Below are 21,101 nucleotides of genomic sequence, written 5' to 3'. Positions count from 1 at the left end.
CTGCCATAACGCTTTATACAGTTATAGAATGTTATAAATGCTAATGAACTGTAATGCTTACAATGCGTGTAAACGCACATGTTTATAAATGTTTACAGATAACAAAATGTACATTTATTCATCATTAAATACAGCTTATTCATGAAATGTATTAAAAAGTGTTACCCACATTTTGGCAGTCTGCTCATTTTTTCTGCCCATTGGTAGATTTCAATCTCGTTCCATTGTGACAAATAACTACAATTCTCTTCTGAATTTGCCCTGCTTTGATGCTAAGTTATGGCATTGTGACATGCGGTCCTTCCCTTTATCCTTCCCTTTATATAAACACATACACTGAAGAGCAACTTTCCTAAGTTCGCAGACAACCCATTGTTGTTTTATGCAAAAGSACTGAGACTGGATAGGACACACAGAGAGACTTATGCAAATGACTCTATCTGCCTGTGTGGGATACTAAAAAAGGTCAATGTTCCTCCACTATCCCACTTAGGTAAATGCAGATGAGCACTAGTTGGTTTGTGAAATTTCTATCCCAATCCCAGCATGTTTTTAGAGAAAAAAAAGGACATATTCACATAGTGCTATCTAAACCAGTGAGTGGAACAATTCTTCAATCCAGGTAATTATTATTATTAATTTTTTTATTCAAAATGAATAAATTACCTGTTCAAGGTTTACATACTTATATTCAATGTAATATGAAGCAACATTTTTTTTTTGCCATTTCAACAAACTTTGTGAGTGTCTCTTGACTTGATTCATCTGGTTTTGACTGAGTTCAGATAGGGTGGAGAGCTGGAGTTACTGTGGTCAATACTGAATGGGGATAACCTCCAACTTATGAATAGTAAACTGCATTAGAATAACCTCAATAGGATTTTACTGGTAGAGCTGTGTGCTGCACTGTCCCAGCGAAGTTACAATCCTTTAGGAAAATCAGCAGTATTTATCATTACAGATATTAAGATGAGCACAGATGGTGTGGAACACTCAGAGGCTCAACATGAACAAGCAGGTAAGGATGTTTCACCTGATTTTCAATGTTTATTTTCAATGTGTTTGTTTGTCGCTAACTCTTGTCAGGTGTATCTGAGCAAATTATCTTGGTAATTTATGATGTCAACTTTTCTCCTCCATTGCACCTGCTAAACTTTTTTCTTGGTGATGGTGGTGTTTAAAACAAAATAGCATAACAGAWTTTTTTTTACATTTCTGCTTATTCGTATGTTACGACTGTCCTCATGGATTTTGGATGCATGGGTATGTGGCGCATCCATGCAGAGCATGAACATTTTACATTGCTATGGTTATTTTAATCCTTAAACTTTATTTCTGAAGTAGTTATGGTGTGTCTGCACATTTGTTTTGTAGCTTTAAGCTATATTGTACACAAACTCTCTAGTATTTATCAGCATTTATTCTACAATCCTTTACTGATACGTGGGGCGTTAGGGTGTATTGATTACCACAGTGTGAATAGTGAATTACTATTTCTCTGTATAATTTTTCTGGTTGAAAGAACCTTATCAACAGCAAACATCTCCCCCAATAACACTTTACTATGAACAAGTGTTTCTAAAATAGGATGTGTTGATTCTGTCAGTTGGAGGCTCTACCAGGATGTGCTGTCTGTACCTCAAGCTGTTTGCAGAGAAGCTGCCACATCCCTAGGCTATTAGGTGACATGGAAGAGGTGGTGAAACACGGAACAAACTCAATGAAAATGTGGAACTTGGATTCAGAGTGTATGGAAGTGAATTCATTGTTTAACATTTTTGGACATAATCTTACAAAAATCGTTTTTTTAATCAGTTTCCATCATGATGTTGCCCCAGCTTCATTCATATCATTCAAACAAATCACTGTAATACAATTGGGATCATTTGAGTACACTAGGAGTAGAAACATTGGCAAATGTGTTGAGACAACTCAGGAATGAATGTTAGTAGAACTTTCCTGCCCCAAGGTTGAGAAGCCTTGAAATATGAGTGCAGCGGTAGCTGGTTGCATTAACCTTTCAAGTTGAATCAACTTCACCTCATAGGATCACATCAGGATCACACCAGCTATCAATTTCATATAATCTAACACTAATAGCCACAATGCTATGCAAGACCATCAGGTAAGAGAGGAAAATATCACTATCATTTTACTCTGAGAGCAATGTTATCATGAATCCCTTCCCACAGCTTACAGTTCATTGTTTTATTGTATTTTTCCAACACAAATTAACCAAAATGAATCAAACAACTTAACTCCCTAATATTTGTTTTTTTTTCAATGAAAGGTCTGTATGAAACATAAATCAGTAAGATAGTTTTCTGTGTGTTAATTGTACCTTTGAGAGGATATCCCCAAAGCAAATTCATGAATAGTTGTTGTATAATATACTAGAGCATGGAGACCTTTTGTCTGTTTCAAGTTTTAATGTCACATGCACACGTACAGTAAAATGCCTTTCTTTCAAGCTCTAAACCCAACAATGTAGTGATCAATAACAATGTACAGTGCATTCGGAAAGTATTCAGACCTCTTGACTTTTTCCACATTTCATTATGGTGCAGCCTTATTCTAAAATATATATTTTTTGTCCCCTCATCAATCTACACACAATACCCCATAATGACAAATGTTTGCTAATTTATTAAAAATAAAAAACTGAAATATGACATTTACATAAGTATTCAGACCCTTAACTTAGTACTTTGTTGAAGCACCTTTGGCAGCGATTACAGCCTTGAGTCTTCTTKGGTATGACGCTACAAGCTTGGTAATCCTGTATTTGGGGAGTTTCTCCCATTCTTCTCTTCAGATCCTCTCAAGCTCTGTCAGGTTGGATGGGGAGCGTCGCTGCACAGCTATTTTCAGGTCTCTCCAGAGATGTTCGATCGGGTTCAAGTCCGGGCTCTGGCTGGGCCACTCAAGCACATTCAGAGACTTGTCCCGAAGCCACTACTGTGTTGTCTTGGCTGTGCGCTTAGGGTGGTTGTCCTGTTGGAAGGTGAACCTTTGCCCCAGTCTGAGGTCCTGAGCGCTCTGGAGCAGGTTTTCATCAAGGAGCTCTCTGTACTATGCTCCATTCATCTTTCCCTCGAACCTGACTAGTCTCCCAGTCCCTGCCACTGAAAAACATTTCCACAGCATGATGCTGCCACCACCATGCTTCACCATAGGGATGGTGCCAGGTTTCCAACAGATGTGGCGGTTGGTTTCATCAGACCAAAGAATCTTGTTTGAGTCCTTTAGGTGCCTTTTACTGAGGAGTGGCTTCCGTCTGGCCACTCTACCATAAAGGCCTGATTGGTGGAGTGCTGCTGAGATGGTTGTCCTTCTGGAAAGTTCTCCCATCTCCACAGAGGAACTCTGGAGCTCTGTCAGAGTGACCATCCGGTTCCTGACCAAGGCCCTTSTTCCCCGATTGCTCACTTTGCCCGGGCAGTCAGCTCTAGGAAGAATCTTGGTGGTTCCAAACTTCTTCCATTTAAGAATGATGGAGGCCACTGTGTTCTTGGGGACCTTCAATGCTGCACCCTTCCCCAGATCTGTGCCTCGACACAATTCTGTCTCGGAACTCTACGGACAATTCCTTCAACCTCATGGCTTGGTTTTTGCTCTGACATGCACTGTCAACTGTGGGACCATATAGGTGTGTGCCTTTCCAAATCATGTCCAATCAATTGAATTTACCACAGGTGGACGATCAAGATGAATGGAAACAGGATACACTTGAGCTCCATTTCGAGTCTCATAGCAAAGGGTCTGAATATTTATTTTTAATACATTCACAAAAACTTCTAAAAACCTGTTTTCCCTTTGTCATTATTATAAAATAAGGCTGTAGCGCAACGAAATGTAGAAAAAGGGAAGGGGTCTGAATACTTTCCGAATGCACTGTCATACTACATAAGGTAGAACAAAAACAGATGAGAAATACAAATAAGAAATTGAATTCAGAAACAGTCTATTTGTTGAGTTAACAATATTTATTGATGTATAACTACAATGATTAATTGCAGAAAGTGGCTTTCCAGATATCACTTTCAGAGGTGCATTGATTTCCACAGCAGTGTATCCTGGATAGAGGACTTTGACACTTGATTCAGAAACTGTCAGTCCCATGACTGAAAACCTGGCTGAGTAGTCATCCAGAGCATGCAACCAGACAGTCTATTCTGTGTCAACTCCATTACCATTACTATTACTATGGTAATGTGTATTATGGGAAATAAARTCATAAGACACTTTTTATCAGAGATTTTATAATTACAAGGGGTGTGATATAACCATTATATTGAAGTTAAACCCAGTTCCATTATAGTTCTGGGTCTGGAGTTAGGGCTCTATTCAATCTGTAAAGCTGAAACGTTTCTGAATCTGCAATAGAAATGTAAAGAHWTTTTTTTTATTTTACCTTTATTTAACTAGGCAACTCAGTTAAGAACAAATTCTTATTTACAATGACGGCCTAGGAACAGTGGGTTAACTACCTTGTTCAGGGGCAGAACGACAGATTTTTACCTTGTCAGCTCAGAGATTCAATCTAGCAACCTTTCGGTCAGTGGCCCTATGCTCTAACCACTAGACTACCTGCCACCCCACTTTGCAAAAATCACTCCACCATTTCCTGGTTGCTAATTCTAATAGTTAGCCTAATTTCAGTTTATGTGGCAAAACAAGCAAGTATAGTATAGAGAATCATTTTACCATCTAAACCACTGTGAAATATCTTTTCCATAACCAAAAATATTATATTTTCAGCTGTTTGAAGATGGTTTACAGAACCGAAATTAAAAGAAGAAAAMATTTAACTGAAGAACGAGAAGCATAGAAATAGCGCACATAGAACAGATCCACTGCTTCTTAGACTTGCTTTCAATGAGAATGACAGATCAATAACACAATTTTATGTGAATTTTGTCGGGCTGCCCAAAAAGTTAGATATTGYGGCTTTAAAGGTCATTTTCGATTGAGCTGACATATGCAGCATTTACCGTGAATGCAGTTTTTGCTAAACCGGGAACATTGCCTTTAAATTTCGATCACGCTGTAAAGCTGAATTTCCGTTACGCGGATTGAATAGGTCCCTTAGTCCGTGTGTACAGTGCACCTGGGGGTCTGTAAACATTACAATGGAAGGGCCTGAAAAGGTTGCCAGGACTACGCAGCTGATTTGCATGGCTTGATGATTTCCATACTGGAAGTTTGGCCTCTGAACAGGGTGGYGGSGGGGAGGGGGGGGGGGGGATTTCCATACTGTGGGTCGAGCAGGCACATCGGCCGCCACAAACTCCCAGAGGTTCCATTTGAAATTCAAATGAGGGAAGATTACCTGTCACAGCAGACCTTTGCACTCTCTGTCTGTCACATGGTATTGTTGTATTGAAGGGAGGGTGCCATGCCAGTGGAGGGTTAAAATTATCATAACCTTCTTAATCACTCCATATGGTGGTGAATCATCCATATGGCTGTATTGAATTTTTACAGTATACCCCTGATTAGGATAGATATGATTAGTGCCAAGAAACTGTATCTTGTATATTATTATCCTATATATTGATCAAATTCAGGGCATGGTGTCTCTGTGTGTTGTTTATTATAACGCATTATAATAAATGTCATGAAATAACATTCATAAATTATTTAAAATAAACAAGTATTTCATCATTTGTAAACATTTGTAAATAATTATAAGTGTTACGAGCGTAACAATTTATAAACGTTTATAAAAAAGTATGCTAGTTTATAAAGCATTATGAACATTTACAAGCATTTATAATGCCTTATTCATGAAAGTTATGAGAAAGGGTTTAATGATTTGCTTAGTATTCCCTCTTGTAGCTTAATTATGAAAAACCATCCGTACCAGTGATGGGCAACTTTGATGGGGGTGGGGGCTACAAAAAATCTGAACTCATAATCAGGTGCCTCAGTAGTCTGCGTACCCACATCCATACCCACACATGCAGTCAGAGCTGGCCCTCGCCTTTTGGAGGCCCTAAGTGAAATTTAGTTGAGTTGGGTCCCCCCCACCTTGCGAGCAAAACATTTTAGGACCCCACTTAACAGTGGGGAGATATCCTGCAATTTTGCCATGGAAAGAAGAATTTGTACTTTTAAAGACATTTTGCTGCAATTCTACACATTTTTGCCATAGGGCGGAGAGGACCGCCAGTTGCCCATCCCTGCGCCATGATTTTATCCAGAGCGCTACTTCCTGTGTAGGCCTATTCTTAGAAACAAAAGGTAGTTTAACCCAGTGTAGCCCTAATATGCTAGGAAGGGCATTGTGATATTTGGCTGTCTAATATTTTATATTTACTTTCTCCTGCAGACATTGAACAAAGACAAGTGAGTATAGAAAACACATTTAATTCTAATTTCAGATTAACTTTCTATAAATGGGAATTCATTAAAGTGGGAGCTACTTTCCATCTGAGAACAGATTTATAGTAGGACGTTACAGGAAAACCATGCTTGTAATTTATTCGATATAGAAAAACTTGAAAGGTTTTTACTTCATGCCATATGTCTCGAGACAATTGGTACTTGTAAGATTTTATAAGAAAAACATTGATTGTGATGTCAGTCAAAACTGAAAGTAATGTATGATAGACAGTGTAAATAATGTCATAAGAACATCTACTATCATATTACAGGAACTGATTAGACTGCTGGACAGTCAAACTAAGATCATCAGATTTTTCACACAACTGTTTATATACCTCATAATGTCTTCCTATTATTATAACCTATTACCTATAAGTTATTCGTAAACTATGTATTTCCATTCGGAGATTGTTAGAGGTTTATTGTTTTAGTCCTGGGGGATCCAGAAACTTTCTCGAGCCCTGGTGAGACATTTGCATACTGCACTGCCTGAGGGGAGTTGTGTTTATCACAGTTTGTATCTTGTCAAACAAGTCCAGCAGCCTAACCCAACCGGTCCACCCACACACACACGCGCGCGTGCGCACACGCACAGACAGAGATACACATACACACACACAGACAGAGAGACAGACAGACACACACACACTGTGATCTATGACAACATAGGCCAAATGTCAGCCTGGTTGTTCCATGACAATTGGTCATACCCAATTGATATCCAGATTTCCATTGAAAAAGACAAGACAGTGTTAATGGACTGTTATTCTTCTAAAGACAATGTCAACATCAGACAGCAGGAAGTAGGAAAGTGAGTAATACTGTCTTGTGATTGGTTCACAGATCAAAACAGAGGACCTCAACGACTCTCTCCATGCAGTCTCATCACACAAAACATGTCACCGGACACAAGGATCCCCAATACCTGGAGTCCAGGCAGGCCAGCTGTCAGTGGTAGGCCACGCATCGTCTGTCTCAGTAGATCAGGCCATATGTATCTGGTGTCTTGAAATAGGAGTGCTGCCCTAGGATCAGTTTTACCTTTTAAATCATAATATATATGATTATATAGACAGGGGGGGGATCTGATCCTAGATCAGCACTCCTACTCTATTACGCTTGATACAGTGCCTTCAGAAAGTATTCACACCCCTTTACTTTTTCCATATTTTGTAGTGTTACAGCCTGAATGGATTAATGGATTAAAGTGTTGACTTAAATAACCTTGAAAGTCTATGGCAAGTCAATGGCTGTCTAGCAATGATCAACAACCAACTTGACAGAGCTTGGAGAATTAAACAAATTATAATAAGCAAATATTATACAATCCAGGTGTGCAAAGCTCTTAGACACCTACCCAGAAAGACTCACAGCTGTAATCAAAGGTGAATCAAAGGTGAATTTAACATGTATTGACTCAGGGGGTTGAATACTTATCTAATCAAGATATATGAGTGTTTTATTTTCATTAATGTTTTACAAATGTTAGAATTCTTCTTCCACTTTGACATTACAGAGTATATTGTGTAGATTACAATTACATCCATTTTAATCCCACTTTGTAAAACAACAAAATGCGGAAAAAGTCAAGGGGCGTGAATACCTTCTAAAGGCACTGTATATACCGCCCCATGTTTAATGTCACGTAAAGCTATGATTATTGATCCTTTTCTAAGAATAGGAGGAAATGGTCATTCTGTAAGGAATGCATTATGTTGGTTGTTTTTTGGTTTACATCCAGGTCTCTCTTGCAAAATGTATTTTATCTAAACGAGACTCATCTGGATAAATAAAGATAAAATAAAGGAAAAATCTAAGATAGTATTTCTGTTTTCACAGGAGCTCCCCTCCCTCCACACGATGCCGCAGCTGGTGCTTATGTCAGGCTCTCACCACCTCTCCCCCCCCTCCTCCTTCCTCCTCTCACAGACACAACACACGGGGCATCAAGGTACACATGTGTCATGTAAACTTTCCCACAGTTCCCAGTTTTTCCAGATACAGTATACCAGTTTGAGGACTCCGAAAACCAGGAGAGAATAAGCAGGGAGGGAATCCTCCAACTGGGAATCCTTCAACCAGGATTTCTGAAAAATCTGGGAAGTTTTGGAAAGTTACAATATCTATGATACTTCTCCAAACAAATTGTATCAATAACATTTTTTCCCCCTGAGTAGCACTTCTGCAGCAGAACCTACACAGCTTTCCCACCCAGAGCCAGTCAGGTGTCCTCCAGCACCAGCCTGGGTTAGCACTAACACCTCAGGTAAAAATCACACCTCTTACACCAGTTGACATTATAAGCTGTATGAGGCAGAGAGATGTCAAGTGACCACATTTGCTGAGAAGATTAAAAGGGCAACAATACAGGTTATGCATCCGGATCCTTGAACTTGATAACCGAATTATCCTTTTACAGGACATACCATGAGAGGGATAAGGACTTACAGTATCATGGAACTTTCACTGACATCAGTCAGATATACACTGAGTGTACAAAACATTAAGAACACCTTCCTAATATTGAGCTCAGGGCCGGTCCTTGCCATTTTTGGCAAAAAATGCCACCCCGCAAAACTAGAATAGTCCCAGTAAGCAAAATTATGTTGAAAATACATTTAAAATATGTTTTTTCCAGATTGTGAAGTTAGTCTCAATTTAGGTTCTGAATGAAATGTGAAAATACTTATTTTACGTACGTTTAAAATACATATTTTCCAGTAAGTTGAAAAGGCATCTTTTCCAGACATGGAAAAATATATATTTTCCGGACATTGAAATCAGGTTCATTTTCGGTTCTGAATAACGGTAGAAAATATTTATTTTCCGGATGTCGAAAATATGTCTTTTCCAGACATTGAAAAAATACATATTTTCCGGATGTTGAAATCAGGTTCATTTTGGTTCTGAATAAAAGTTGAATAGTTGTAATTTATATAAAATCTGAACCAAACATAGATGTCTATGATTGGTTCATATTTGACCGGACTGGACCAAAAACCAATGACCGTGGGTGTAGAAATCAAGGCCGGTCCGGACTGCACCAAAATAAGACATCAAAAAGGCGTTGGCATAGGTCCATGCTTACTGAGGTGTAGCCTACAGTGTTGCCTGAAATTGTGTTTTATGAATGCCCATCCACGTGATAAGCCTATTGTTTGTAAAATCAAATCAAATTTTATTGGTCACATACACATGGTTAGCAGATGTTAATGCGAGTGTAGCGAAATGCTTGTGCTTCTAGTTCCGAGCATGCAGTAATATCTAACAAGTAATCTAAGAATTTCACAACAACTACCTTATGTGTGTAAAGGAATTAATAAGAATTTGTACATATAAATATATGGATGAGCGATGGCCGAACGGCATAGGCAAGATGCAGTAGATGGTATAGAGTACAGTATATACAAATGAGATGAGTAATGTAGGGTATGTAAACATTATATAAAGTGGCATTGTTTAAAGTGACTAGTGATACATTTATTACATCCAATTTTGTATTATTAAGTAGCTAGAGATTTGAGTCAGTATGTTGGCAGCAGCCACTCAATATTAGTGATGGCTGTTTAACAGTCTGATGACCTTGAGATAGAAGCTGTTTTTCAGTCTCTCGGTCCCAGCTTTGATGCACCTGTACTGACCTCACCTTCTGGATGATAGCGTGGTGAACAGTCAGTGGCTCGGGTGGTTGTTGTCCTTGATTATCTTTTTGGCCTTCCTATGACAATCGGGTGGTGTAGGTGTTCTGGAGGGCAGGTAGTTTGCCCCCGGTGATGCGTTGTGCAGACCTCACTACCCTCTGGAGAGCCTTGCGGTTGTGGGCAGAGCGGTTGTGGGCAGAGCAGTTGCCGTACCAGGCAGTGATACAGCCCGACAGGATGCTCTCGATTGTGCATCTGTAAAAGTTTGTGAGTATTTTTGGTGACAAGCCAAACTTCTTCAGGCTCCTGAGATTGAAGAGGCGCTGTAGCGCCTTCTTCACCACGCTGTCTGTGTGGGTGGACCATTTCAGTTTGTCCGTGATGTGTGCGCCAAGGAACTTAAAACTTTCCACCTTCTCCACTACTGTCCCGTCGATGTGGATAGGGGGGTGCTCCCTCTGCTGTTTCCTGAAGTCCACGATCATCTCCTTTGTTTTGTTGACGTTGAGTGTGAGGTTATTTTCCTGACACCACACCCCGAGGGCCCTCACCTCCTCCCTGTAGGCTGTCTCGTCATTGTTGGTAATCAAGCCCACTACTGTTGTGTCATCTGCAAACTTGATGATTGAGTTGGAGGCGTGCATGGCCACGCAGTCATKAGTGAACGGGGAGTACAGGAGAGGGCTGAGAACGCATCCTTGTGGGGCCCCAGTGTTGAGGATCAGCGGGGTGGAGATGTTGTTTCCTACCCTCACCACCTGGGGGCTGCCCGTCAGAAAGTCCAGGACCCAGTTGCACAGGGCGGGGTCGAGACCCAGGGTCTCGAGCTTAATGATCATTTTGGAGGGTACTAAGGTGTTAAATGCTGAGCTGTAATCGATGAACAGCATTTTTACATAGGTATTCCTCTTATTCAGATGGGTTAGGGCAGTGTGCAGTGTGATTGCGATTGCGTTGTCTGTGGACCTATTGGGGCGGTAAGCAAATTGGAGTGGGCCTAGGGTGTCAGGTAGGGTGGAGGTGATATGATCCTTAACTAGTCTCTCAAAGCACTTCATGATGACGGAAGTGAGTGCTACGGGGTGATAGTCGTTTAGCTCAGTTACCTTAGATTTTTTGGGAACAGGAACAATGGTGGCCCTCTTGAAGCATGTGGGAACAGCAGACTGGGATAGGGATAGGGGTCTGCGCATGCTCTGAGGACGCGGCTAGGGATGCCGTCTGTGCCGGCAGCCTTGCGAGGGTTAATACGTTTAAATGTTTTACTCACTTGGCTCACTTGGCTGCGGTGAAGGAGTCCGCAGGTTTTGTAAAACACAAAAAAAAAGACGTCCGGTCTGGCTGCAATGGAATTTTATATGTGCCCTTCCATGTGATAGGCCCACCATTTGTAAAACAGGTCATTGCATTCGCTTTATTAGTCCTGATTCCTGTGACTAATGGATGTGACTATTTGCAATGTGTTCACACAGCGGGAAATGCATAAATATTTTATTTTTTCGAAATGATCAGCTTGTCAAAAATGTACAGATACAAACTTGAAAGCACTAATCATGACAATGATGCGAAAGTCCTGTACAACACTTGTGAATGTCCATTACATATTTTCCATTTTACTTTGACCTGTCCTGGTTTTTGGATATGTTGTTTGTTAACACGACAGTGCCTTTTTCATTTGATTGGGTGCCATTTAGTTTAGGCTATCCGATCGGAGAAACCTGCATGATGTACAAAGTGTCAGTCTCATTACATTGTCATACATTTTATCTCYAGCCTGTAGGCTACAGAAAAGGCCACATATTCTTTCTACCATATCCTATACRTGCTACATGATTTATGGTACATTCTTTTTTTGACGGATCGTTGGTGGAGCGCCGAAGCGATGCATCTCTCCAACAGCACCCTGGAGAGGTGAGCTGGGAATGGACAAGCTAAATATTTTGCGCACTGCCTTTGACAAAGTGGGCACTGCTTATCACATGGCAGCTAAAAAGCCCTTATGCCATTGCTTGAGAGAAATTGTAATTGTTTAGGGGCCGAATTAGGCCTATGTGAGGTTTTATGTGTTGTTGGAGGTGCGTCTTGCTAAGTTTAGCTCAGAAAATGCCGCCCTCGTCAATTTGCCGCCATAGGCGGACACCTAATCCTGCCTAATGAGCGGGCACCCCTTTTCCCCTCAGAACAGCCTCAATTCGTCAAGGCATGGACTCTACAAGGTGTCGAAAGCGTTCCACAGGGATGCTGGCCCATGTTGACTCCAATGCTTCCCACAGTGGTGTCAAGTTGGCTGGATGTACTTTGGGTGGTGTACCTTTCTTGATACACACGGGAAACTGTTGAGTGTGAAACACCKAGCAGCGTTGCAGTTCTTGACACAATCAAACCAGTGTGCCTGGCACCTACTTAAATACTGTGTCTTGCCCATTCCCTCTGAATGGCACACATACACAATCCATGTCTCAATTGTCTCAAGCATTAAAAATCCTTCTTTAACCTGWCTCMTCCCCTTCATCTACACTGATTGAAGTGGAATTAAAAGGTTACATCAATAAGGGATTATAGCATTCACCTGGATTCACCTGGTCAGTCTATGTCATGGAAAGAGCAGATRTTCTTAATGTTTTGTACACTCAGTATATTAATGAGGAAATATGAAGAGAACATTTGCATAATACAGAAACATGTTCCATTTCCATATGWACAAGGTTTCTAACACTGCTCTAATTTTCACATGGCTGAAMACAACACTTTCTATCATCCATTTAACMATTTTTCTCCTCCTTAAAGGYCATGAGTCGGTCGGGCCTGACGTCGTCGTCCATGGAAGGACACGTGGACATGTCCCACCTGCAGGTCCCCAAACACATCGGGGCCTCCCAGCAGGACGATCCCAGCGACCTAGAGGAGCTGGAACAGTTTGCCAAGGCCTTCAAACAGAGACGCATCAAACTGGGCTTCACCCAGGTACAGATTGAGGACCACCGGCTCAAAATACAATATAGCTTTATTTGTATTTTTGCTGTCTTGTTTTTTCCCTAACCCCCGGACACCTCACATACCGGCAGTGCCGTTTCTAGGCATAARCRAAATAAGCAGCCTCTTAGGGCCCCACAGCCAAACCCCCCAAAAATTCAATAAAATGTGGTTTTATTTTTAGGAAGTCAGTGGGGGTCTCAACTTATTGTTAGTTAGTATTGTAGAATACACAACGTKCAATTTCRAAATTTGATGGTGCATCAAAYGTTTTCCTCTTGTTATGTCAGTCACTGACAGTCACTCAGTAAGCCCACGTCAGCTAACATTTTATAGATTTCTAGGTAAGTTAGTCTAGCCAATTATCTAAATATTGTAGTAATCATGGCTGAATTACTGACCGGGAATGCAAGGCATGTGCCAATGGGCCCTGAACTCTTTTTGTTAGTCACTCTCACTCAGATATCATATAAACATGGCATAAGTCAAGGCAAAGTAAAATGTTCCTGTCAGCCCTGGGATTTGAAGCTACTGCCTCGCTCTGATTATTGTTATGCCACCTAACTTCTGTACTTGGTGTACTTGCTCACTTTGAAATAACCTTACTGTTGTAACACACACAGTTCAAAGACAGTAGTGAAGTGACATGTTTTCTGTCGTCAAAATACTTAAAAGAGATAACATTATTATTTGAAAGTTTGCCATAATCAGATTCAAATATATCCTGTGTGTGTGTTCTAGGGTGATGTAGGCCTGGATATGGGGAAACTGTATGGGAATGACTTCAGTCAGACTACCATCTCCCGCTTCGAGGCACTCAACCTGAGCTTCAAAAATATGTGCAAGTTGAAGCCGCTACTGGAGAAGTGGCTGAGYGACGCAGGTACTATAGTGTATAACATTATATTTTGCTGATGTCTTTACACACGTGTACCGTTGATTTCTATGTCGAGGGGATATTTATTKTAAGTCATGTTCACTATCTCTTTCCACATCAGAGAATTCTCCCTCTGACTCTATGGCCAACGTRGCCTCTCTAYCCCCCCTGATGGAAGGCTATGGAAGGAAAAGGAAAAAGAGAACAAGCATTGAAACCAACATCAAGTTCACCCTGGAGAAACGCTTTCTTGTCGTGAGTTAACTCTGTCTATCCCCTAATATTGTCCCCTGCACTTCCAACCATAAATACATAATTTAGGAACTGTTGATATAATTTGTATTTAAAAACACTTCATGCAGGGAGAAAAACAATCCACCTTCATGCACATTGTTGTGGCACTTGAGTGACTACATAGCAGCCATTTTGAGTTAGTTGCAATGTTGATACAYATGATATGGCTTATTATAAGACWTTATAGAAGCTCATGCATGCTTATAATAAGTCATAAGCATTGTACCTGCAGGCTTTACAGTTAGCTACCGGTTTCTTTTCAGAACCCGAAACCCAACTCAGAGAAGATCACAATTATATCAGAGCAGCTACATATTATATGCCATATTATAAGKCATTATAAAGGTTCATGAATGCTAATAGCYTCTACAGTAATACCATTATAMYCACGTTTCTAYTCAGAACCCCAAGCCTAACTCGGAGGAGATCACGCTGATCTCAGAGCAGCTGTCTATGGAGAAGGAGGTGGTGCGGGTGTGGTTCTGTAACCGTAGACAGAAGGAAAAGAGGATCTACTGCCCTGTGTCCACCTCACCCATGAAATCACATAACTTCAACCCCAGAATGGTTAGCCTTAAATCTCTTGGTGATAMTGTTTTGGGGAAATGTTGTATGTTTTTTTCCTGATAGTAAAGTGGCCAGCTCTGAATATGTACAGTAGCTCTATATTTTCAAGTCAATTTGAAAGCCTATATATTTTTAAGGGGGGGGGGGCTGAACTTTCTGATTTGGCCACATTTTTCGCCTTGGTCATTAAGAAGTTGCCCAGGCAAGCTATTGCTTTCGCCAATTAGCTTCAGGCAGCTGGTGTGCCACTGTGGCAAAGTTGATTTTAGTTCGGGGCCGTCGATAAATTACACATTGTAAATGCTTTCAATATTTTTATATGAATTTCTACAGTTTATAGTTGGTTTGAGGTTTTTAAGTCATTGAAATTTAGAGCTGTTGACCWTTTAAAATATTGTCTCATGTACATTGTGTAATTTACTGATGGTCCCTAACAAGACCCATAGGTATATCATGGGCATTATGATTGGGTCACGTGCAGCTGCACTCCAAATGGATGATTACTTGGGTGCTTYCAGCTGTGGGCATATGGGCAGGATTGAAGGTACCCTTCATTCCRTGACATACCTTTTTTCCCTATAATCTCGCAAATTTCAGTTTTGGATGAGACTGACTTGATGACCAACATTATAATATTTACACTTTGTAGTCAATTTTGACACTAGAATAAATGTTTCTGACTCCTATCGATAGCACATAGGCCGTTTTCAAAACGAGAAGTTGCTTTTTAGGGGCTTTCGCTCTTCACTGGTATATGATAAGATTTGTGTAATACAAGAGTAGTGTAATAGTAATGCATTATGTGCACTACAACATTTTCAGTACATTGTCTTATTTTTTYCCCACTAGCCTTCATGTAACACCCTGTTTCAGGCCTCCACGTCCAGATCATACAGCCCTCTTGCTTCAGGAGGAGGCAAGTGTCACCATATGCACTTCATATAATCTGTATTTAAGACTACTTCATATACAGTGGGGTCCAAAATGGTTGACACCCTTGATAAAGATGAGCAATAACGACTGTATCAAATAAATAATTGAAAGGTTATATTGTATGCTCCAAAAAATGAAAAGATTATATTATTTTATACTAATACAATTGCTCAGAGAATGATATTTTCTGTAACAAGTAATATTTTCTCTCTCAAAAAGGTAGGGGTCCAAATTATTGACACCACWAAAAATTTGACTACTTTAATTTATGACAAAATGTAGTGTTTGGTCCCATTGTAATGCGATGCTACTGGCAGGAGAGAAGTCAGGCGCATGAGAGCGGAAACTGATTTACAACGGTTGAGTTTAATAACCATAAACCACCGTAAACAGAATCAATACAATAAACGGGTCAACAAAACCCAGTACACACCAGCATAACGTACACAAGCACTACAACAAACAATTACGGACAAGGACATGGGGGGGAACAGAGGGTTAAATACACAACATGTAATTGATGGAATTGGAAMCAGGTGTGATGGAAGACAAGACAAAATCAATGGAAAATGAAAAGTGGATCGGCGATGGCTAGAAGGTCGGTGACRTCGACCGCCGAACGCCGCCCGAACAAGGAGAGGGACCGACTTCGGCGGAAGTCGTGACACCCATATTGCTAGAACACAATGACTACATCAAGTGAGAAAGTTAGAGGGTCAAAGATCATACCCCCAAGACATGCTAAATTCTCACTGTTACCAATGACAGGGGAGGTTAGCATGTGTTGGGGTTATGATCTTTGACTAACTTTCTCACTCACCATTATTAACGATTCATTTAGGATTATCCATAATCATGGTAGCATCCACATTAATGTATAAGTGTTTAGAAACCTATCATATTCTTATTTACAATAAAAGTGACTCCAAAATGACATAATACATTATTTACCATTCATATTTATTGGGTACAAAATAATCTGAAACACAACCAAAACTAGCTGAAAATGAATCCAACAAGTTTTTAGAGTCACAAGCTTGATGAAGTCATTGYGTCCTAGAAATATGAGACCAAACACTGAACTTTTGACTACTTTATTTACAAGACTCATTAGGGGTGTCAATAATGTTTATCCTGACCGTTGAAAGATTTTTTTGGATAACTTGTTAAACAAAATCTCTTTCTCTGAGCAATTGTATTAGTATAAATGTGTTTCAGCATACAATATAGCTCAGTATTTGAATCATTCATTTTATACAGTCATTATTGCTCATCTTTATCAAGGATTTCAGTCATTTTGAACCCCACTGTAGTCTGTAGTACTTAAGACCTGTAAAAGTGAAGGGCATGAAGACATTTGTGGGAAATCCACACTGTCTGAGAAATCTAACCTATAAAACCTTCATCCATATGAAACTCACTGTATGAAGTCTCAAGCTTTCTCGTGAAGTGAGTGTGTGCATGTTAAATTGAGTTTATTCATTTGTGCTCTAGTGTCATCGAGTCCCTCTCCTAATAGTCCTAGTCATGGGCCTTCGCTCGGCACCTTCTCGTCTGGCTCCACTGCTTTGACCTCCCAGGTCAACCAATCCTTCAGCTCACCAGGGTAAGAGACTCACCCCTCACCACAGCCAAGCACATCTGAACAGATTACACCCCATTACCCACAGTATATAGTCCACTACCTTTGACTAGAGCCCTATGGCCTGGTCAAAAGTAGTGCAATACATAGGGAATAGGGTGCCATTTGAGAGACACCCAGAAGATTATTCTAATGCTGTAATGGCAACATGGCATTGTACAGATGAGCGATGGATCTGTTATGTTTACGTTTCAGGTCGTGGTATCGCACATGGAACTCTATGCCCTATCACCACTGAGAAATCCTGCCTGTTGTGGAAGAGAACTAAAACTACCGATGTCAATGAAGGGAAACAGAAATGGATACAATCCATCAGACACACATAATGTCAAATGTCATATACAATACTTGGTCCCGCTTTAAATGATGTTCAAATYATAAACGCTTCATGATGCCTTCATAAGCACTACATAAATGTGTTGCAAAGTATCTTTAACTGTATGTCATGGTTCATAAATGTGGCCTAACTATGTGACATAATCCCCAATGTCAACTGCGACATAACCCACTATGTCGAATGTGATATAAACATGTGCTTTATAAAGGGTGACATGTTGTGCTGAAGCATGGCATAAGGCTCTAAAGTGATGTCATGTTAGTCACATTACTCCTAACTTCAGACACTTCTGCCCAAATGCGCAGAAGGTCTGGTGGACCAACACATCAAACTTGGCCTTCACAACTTAAAATCACATTTTTGTTCTGTGAAGGGAGTAGTACACAGCGTTGTACGAGATCTTCAGTTTCTTGGCAATTTATCGTATGGAATAGCCTTCATTTCTCAGAAGAAGAATAGACTGACGAGTTTCAGAAGAAAGATCTTTGTTTCTGGCCATTTTGAGCCTGTAATCGAACCCACCAATGCTGATGCTCCAGATATTCAACTAGTCTAAAGAAGGACAGTTTTATTACTTCTTTAATCAGAACAACAGTTTTMAGCTGTGCTAACATAATTGCAAAAGGGTTTTCTAATGATGAATTAGCCTTTTAAAATGATACACTTGGATTAACTAACAATAATGGGCCTCTGTACGCCTATGTAGATATTCCATTTTTTTTTTATCTGCCATTTCCAGCTACAATAGTCATTTACAACATTAAAAATGTCTACACTGTATTTCTGATCAATCTGATGTTATTTTAATGAACCAAAAATGWTAGATTTCTTTCATAAACAAGGACATTTCTAAATGACCCCAAACTTTTGAACAGTGGTGTATGTGCTTACTGCACTACATAAAATCTGCTCACCAAACAGTGCAGGGCATGCTCACTGAAATAACGGGCAACTACACAAAAAAAATCTACATTTCTTAGATTCTTCATAGACCTCAAAAGTCATCCCCTGATGTGGTTTAACCATTGTTGTGAACACAGAAAATATTTTTTTTGTTTTTCTATWTGAAAAAAGTGTAAACAAAATGGGATAAACCAGAAGAAAAAAATGGGGGAAATCCGAAACCTGGAAAAACAAAACGGTATTTGGGTCAAAAACTGAAGTAGGCAAAYATTTTTAAATGGCCTTTATTAAGCGGTGCTTCTGCCACCCTTTATAAAGCACAGTTTTATGTCATATTTGACATAATGGGTTATGTCACATTTGACATTGGGGGTTATGTCAAACAGTTATGCCACATTTGTGAAGCCTTTATAAAGCATGACATACGGTTATAGATGATTTGTAACACATTTATGTAGTGTTTATGAAGGCTGGATTCAGTTAAACCTGCCGTTACAATATGTTTATTCAGCAACTGTTAAACCACTGCCCACGCATAAGTGACTTATTCAGAAAACTGGAGACATATAGCCTAAAGGTACTTTACCAGGTATTTTACAGTACTGTACTCTAAACTTCTAAAGTTTAGACTTTAGAGTATAAACCMCTGCAATTTGGGCGGCAGGTAGCCTAGGGGTTAGCGCATTGGACTAGCAACCGAACGGTTGCAAGATCGAATCCCCGAGCTGACAAGGTAAAAATATGTCATTCTGCCCCTGAACAAGGCAGTCATTGAAAATAAGAATTTGTTCTTAACTGAGGTGCCTAGTTAAATAAAGGTACAATTCTTTTTTTTTTTTTATGTATTTGCCCACCGGAAAATGCATGTAGCCTATACAGTTGTATATGTTGGATTCAGTTGAGCTGCCCATGTACATTATGTTTTGTTTCGTATTACTTTACTTTACTTGACACCCAGCGTTATGACACGGTCATAACCATATCGTAATATGTCATAACACCTGACATAACATGSTCTTAACACTGTCATAACCCATATATTTACACCTGTTGTGGTATATATTGCATTATTTTATGGCTGGTTATGACACCTATTCAAATGTTTTTTCCCTGCCAAGAAGTTTCCTTTCGTTTGAAAGTTTGTYCTTTGTCCTTTGTTGTTGTTATGAATTCTTTACAGTCATGTTTTTTTCCCCCATCATATTTTAAATAACTATTTCAAAAAAAATTATACTAACTTGTAGAAAATATACTTTTTGACACGGTCATAAAGCATTATAACCACCCTGTGTCACTTGGACTAAGAAAATACACTTTATGACACTGCCAAGAAGCAGTATGACCATCATAACCATATAAGCAAGATAGGCCTATCACATACATGCCCTTACGTCAGTCATCCGTCAAAAATAGTCTTGTCATGCTCCTGAAATCTGTTCCTGTGTTCATCCCAGTCATCAGAAACAGAGCATTGGGGTAGGTGCATGTTTGACATCAACGTGTGCACAGTTACAATGCTAATTTAATATGGTACATTGATGTTATATAACATAAACAAGTAGGCTGTGGTATAATGGAATGTTTTGCCTGGTGTGGTAGTTTTGTGGGTTTTGACACTCTTATGTAGGTGTCATAACCAGCCATAAAATAACGTAATATATTTCACAACAGGTCTAAATATGTGTCATGACAGGTTATGATCATATTATGTCAAGTTATGTCAGCTGTTATGACATATCATGACATGGCTAACAAGTCAAGTGTTACCGTATTGGGTACAGTGAGGTTAATTTGGACATTTCCTTTGTTATTCATCAGGGGTTCAGGTGTGACAATAATTGTGTGAAGGTGTACATATTAAAAGACAGCAATCTTACATAATTATGTTGTCTATTGTTTGTATTTGTATATAAAATGTTTGCAAATATATTTAGGCTGTGAAATGATTAAATATTATAGAGGGGCCAGAACTTTAGAAAAAAAATAAGCACTAGTATTTTTTAAGGAATGTTTCAGAAGTGCATCACACTTTAACATCTACAATGTGTTTCAGGGTGATCTATCAATGGTCCAATTCATACATTGTTACAGTTTATTACTTTCATGAAACACACTTTGTTACATTGTAGCTCATTTTAGTGGAGTCTCTTGGGCATGGATCTGTGAGGGTAATTGAGGTTTATTCTTGCAGGGACATGTGGTGTGGGACAGCTATTGTCTTTACACTTTACCACTCAGAGGGGGGTATGTGGTGTAGATGTCAACCAAATTTCTTATAGAGAGATTTGAATCTAGATCCGTCTCTTTACACTACACAAGTACTGTATCTCTCCTGGACCTAGTTTGGGTCATCAAAGTAGTGTAGTGTAAAGAGGCCATTTGTCACCTGTCTGCTTCATAGCTCTAAGGGTAATTAACTCACAGTCCCAAAGGGAAATTAGGAGGCCTGGGCCTAATCAAACATGGAAACACTAGTTTCCAAGAATGTATACAAGAGTAGTGTAATAGTAATGCATTATGTACACTACAACATTTTCAGTACAT

General features: G+C 39.7%; 1 protein-coding gene across 4 annotated transcripts; it reads left to right on the top strand.

Moving 5' to 3' along the window:
- The first annotated feature begins 482 nt into the window (after positions 1-482).
- LOC111980345 (POU domain, class 2, transcription factor 3-like) lies at positions 483-20,438 on the top strand. Of its 4 annotated transcripts, XM_024011065.2 has the most exons (13): positions 483-622; positions 962-1,018; positions 6,335-6,351; positions 7,234-7,344; positions 8,230-8,341; positions 8,568-8,656; positions 12,819-12,995; positions 13,746-13,887; positions 14,003-14,136; positions 14,578-14,742; positions 15,592-15,658; positions 17,170-17,281; positions 17,513-20,438. In XM_024011065.2, exons 2-13 carry the CDS (start codon positions 970-972, stop codon positions 17,553-17,555), a joined length of 1,218 nt encoding a protein of 405 aa, XP_023866833.1. In that variant the 5' UTR covers positions 483-622; positions 962-969; the 3' UTR covers positions 17,556-20,438. The 4 variants fall into 4 exon arrangements, with proteins under 4 accessions (XP_023866833.1, XP_023866835.1, XP_023866834.1 ...); XM_024011067.2 differs by lacking the exon at positions 6,335-6,351; XM_024011066.2 differs by lacking the exon at positions 483-622 and having other exon boundaries at positions 915-1,018.
- The last annotated feature ends 663 nt before the right edge of the window (positions 20,439-21,101 follow it).

Source organism: Salvelinus sp. IW2-2015, linkage group LG20 (assembly GCF_002910315.2).
Source record: "Salvelinus sp. IW2-2015 linkage group LG20, ASM291031v2, whole genome shotgun sequence".
NCBI lineage: Eukaryota > Metazoa > Chordata > Actinopteri > Salmoniformes > Salmonidae > Salvelinus > Salvelinus sp. IW2-2015.
This window is presented reverse-complemented; position numbering and strand designations above follow the sequence as displayed.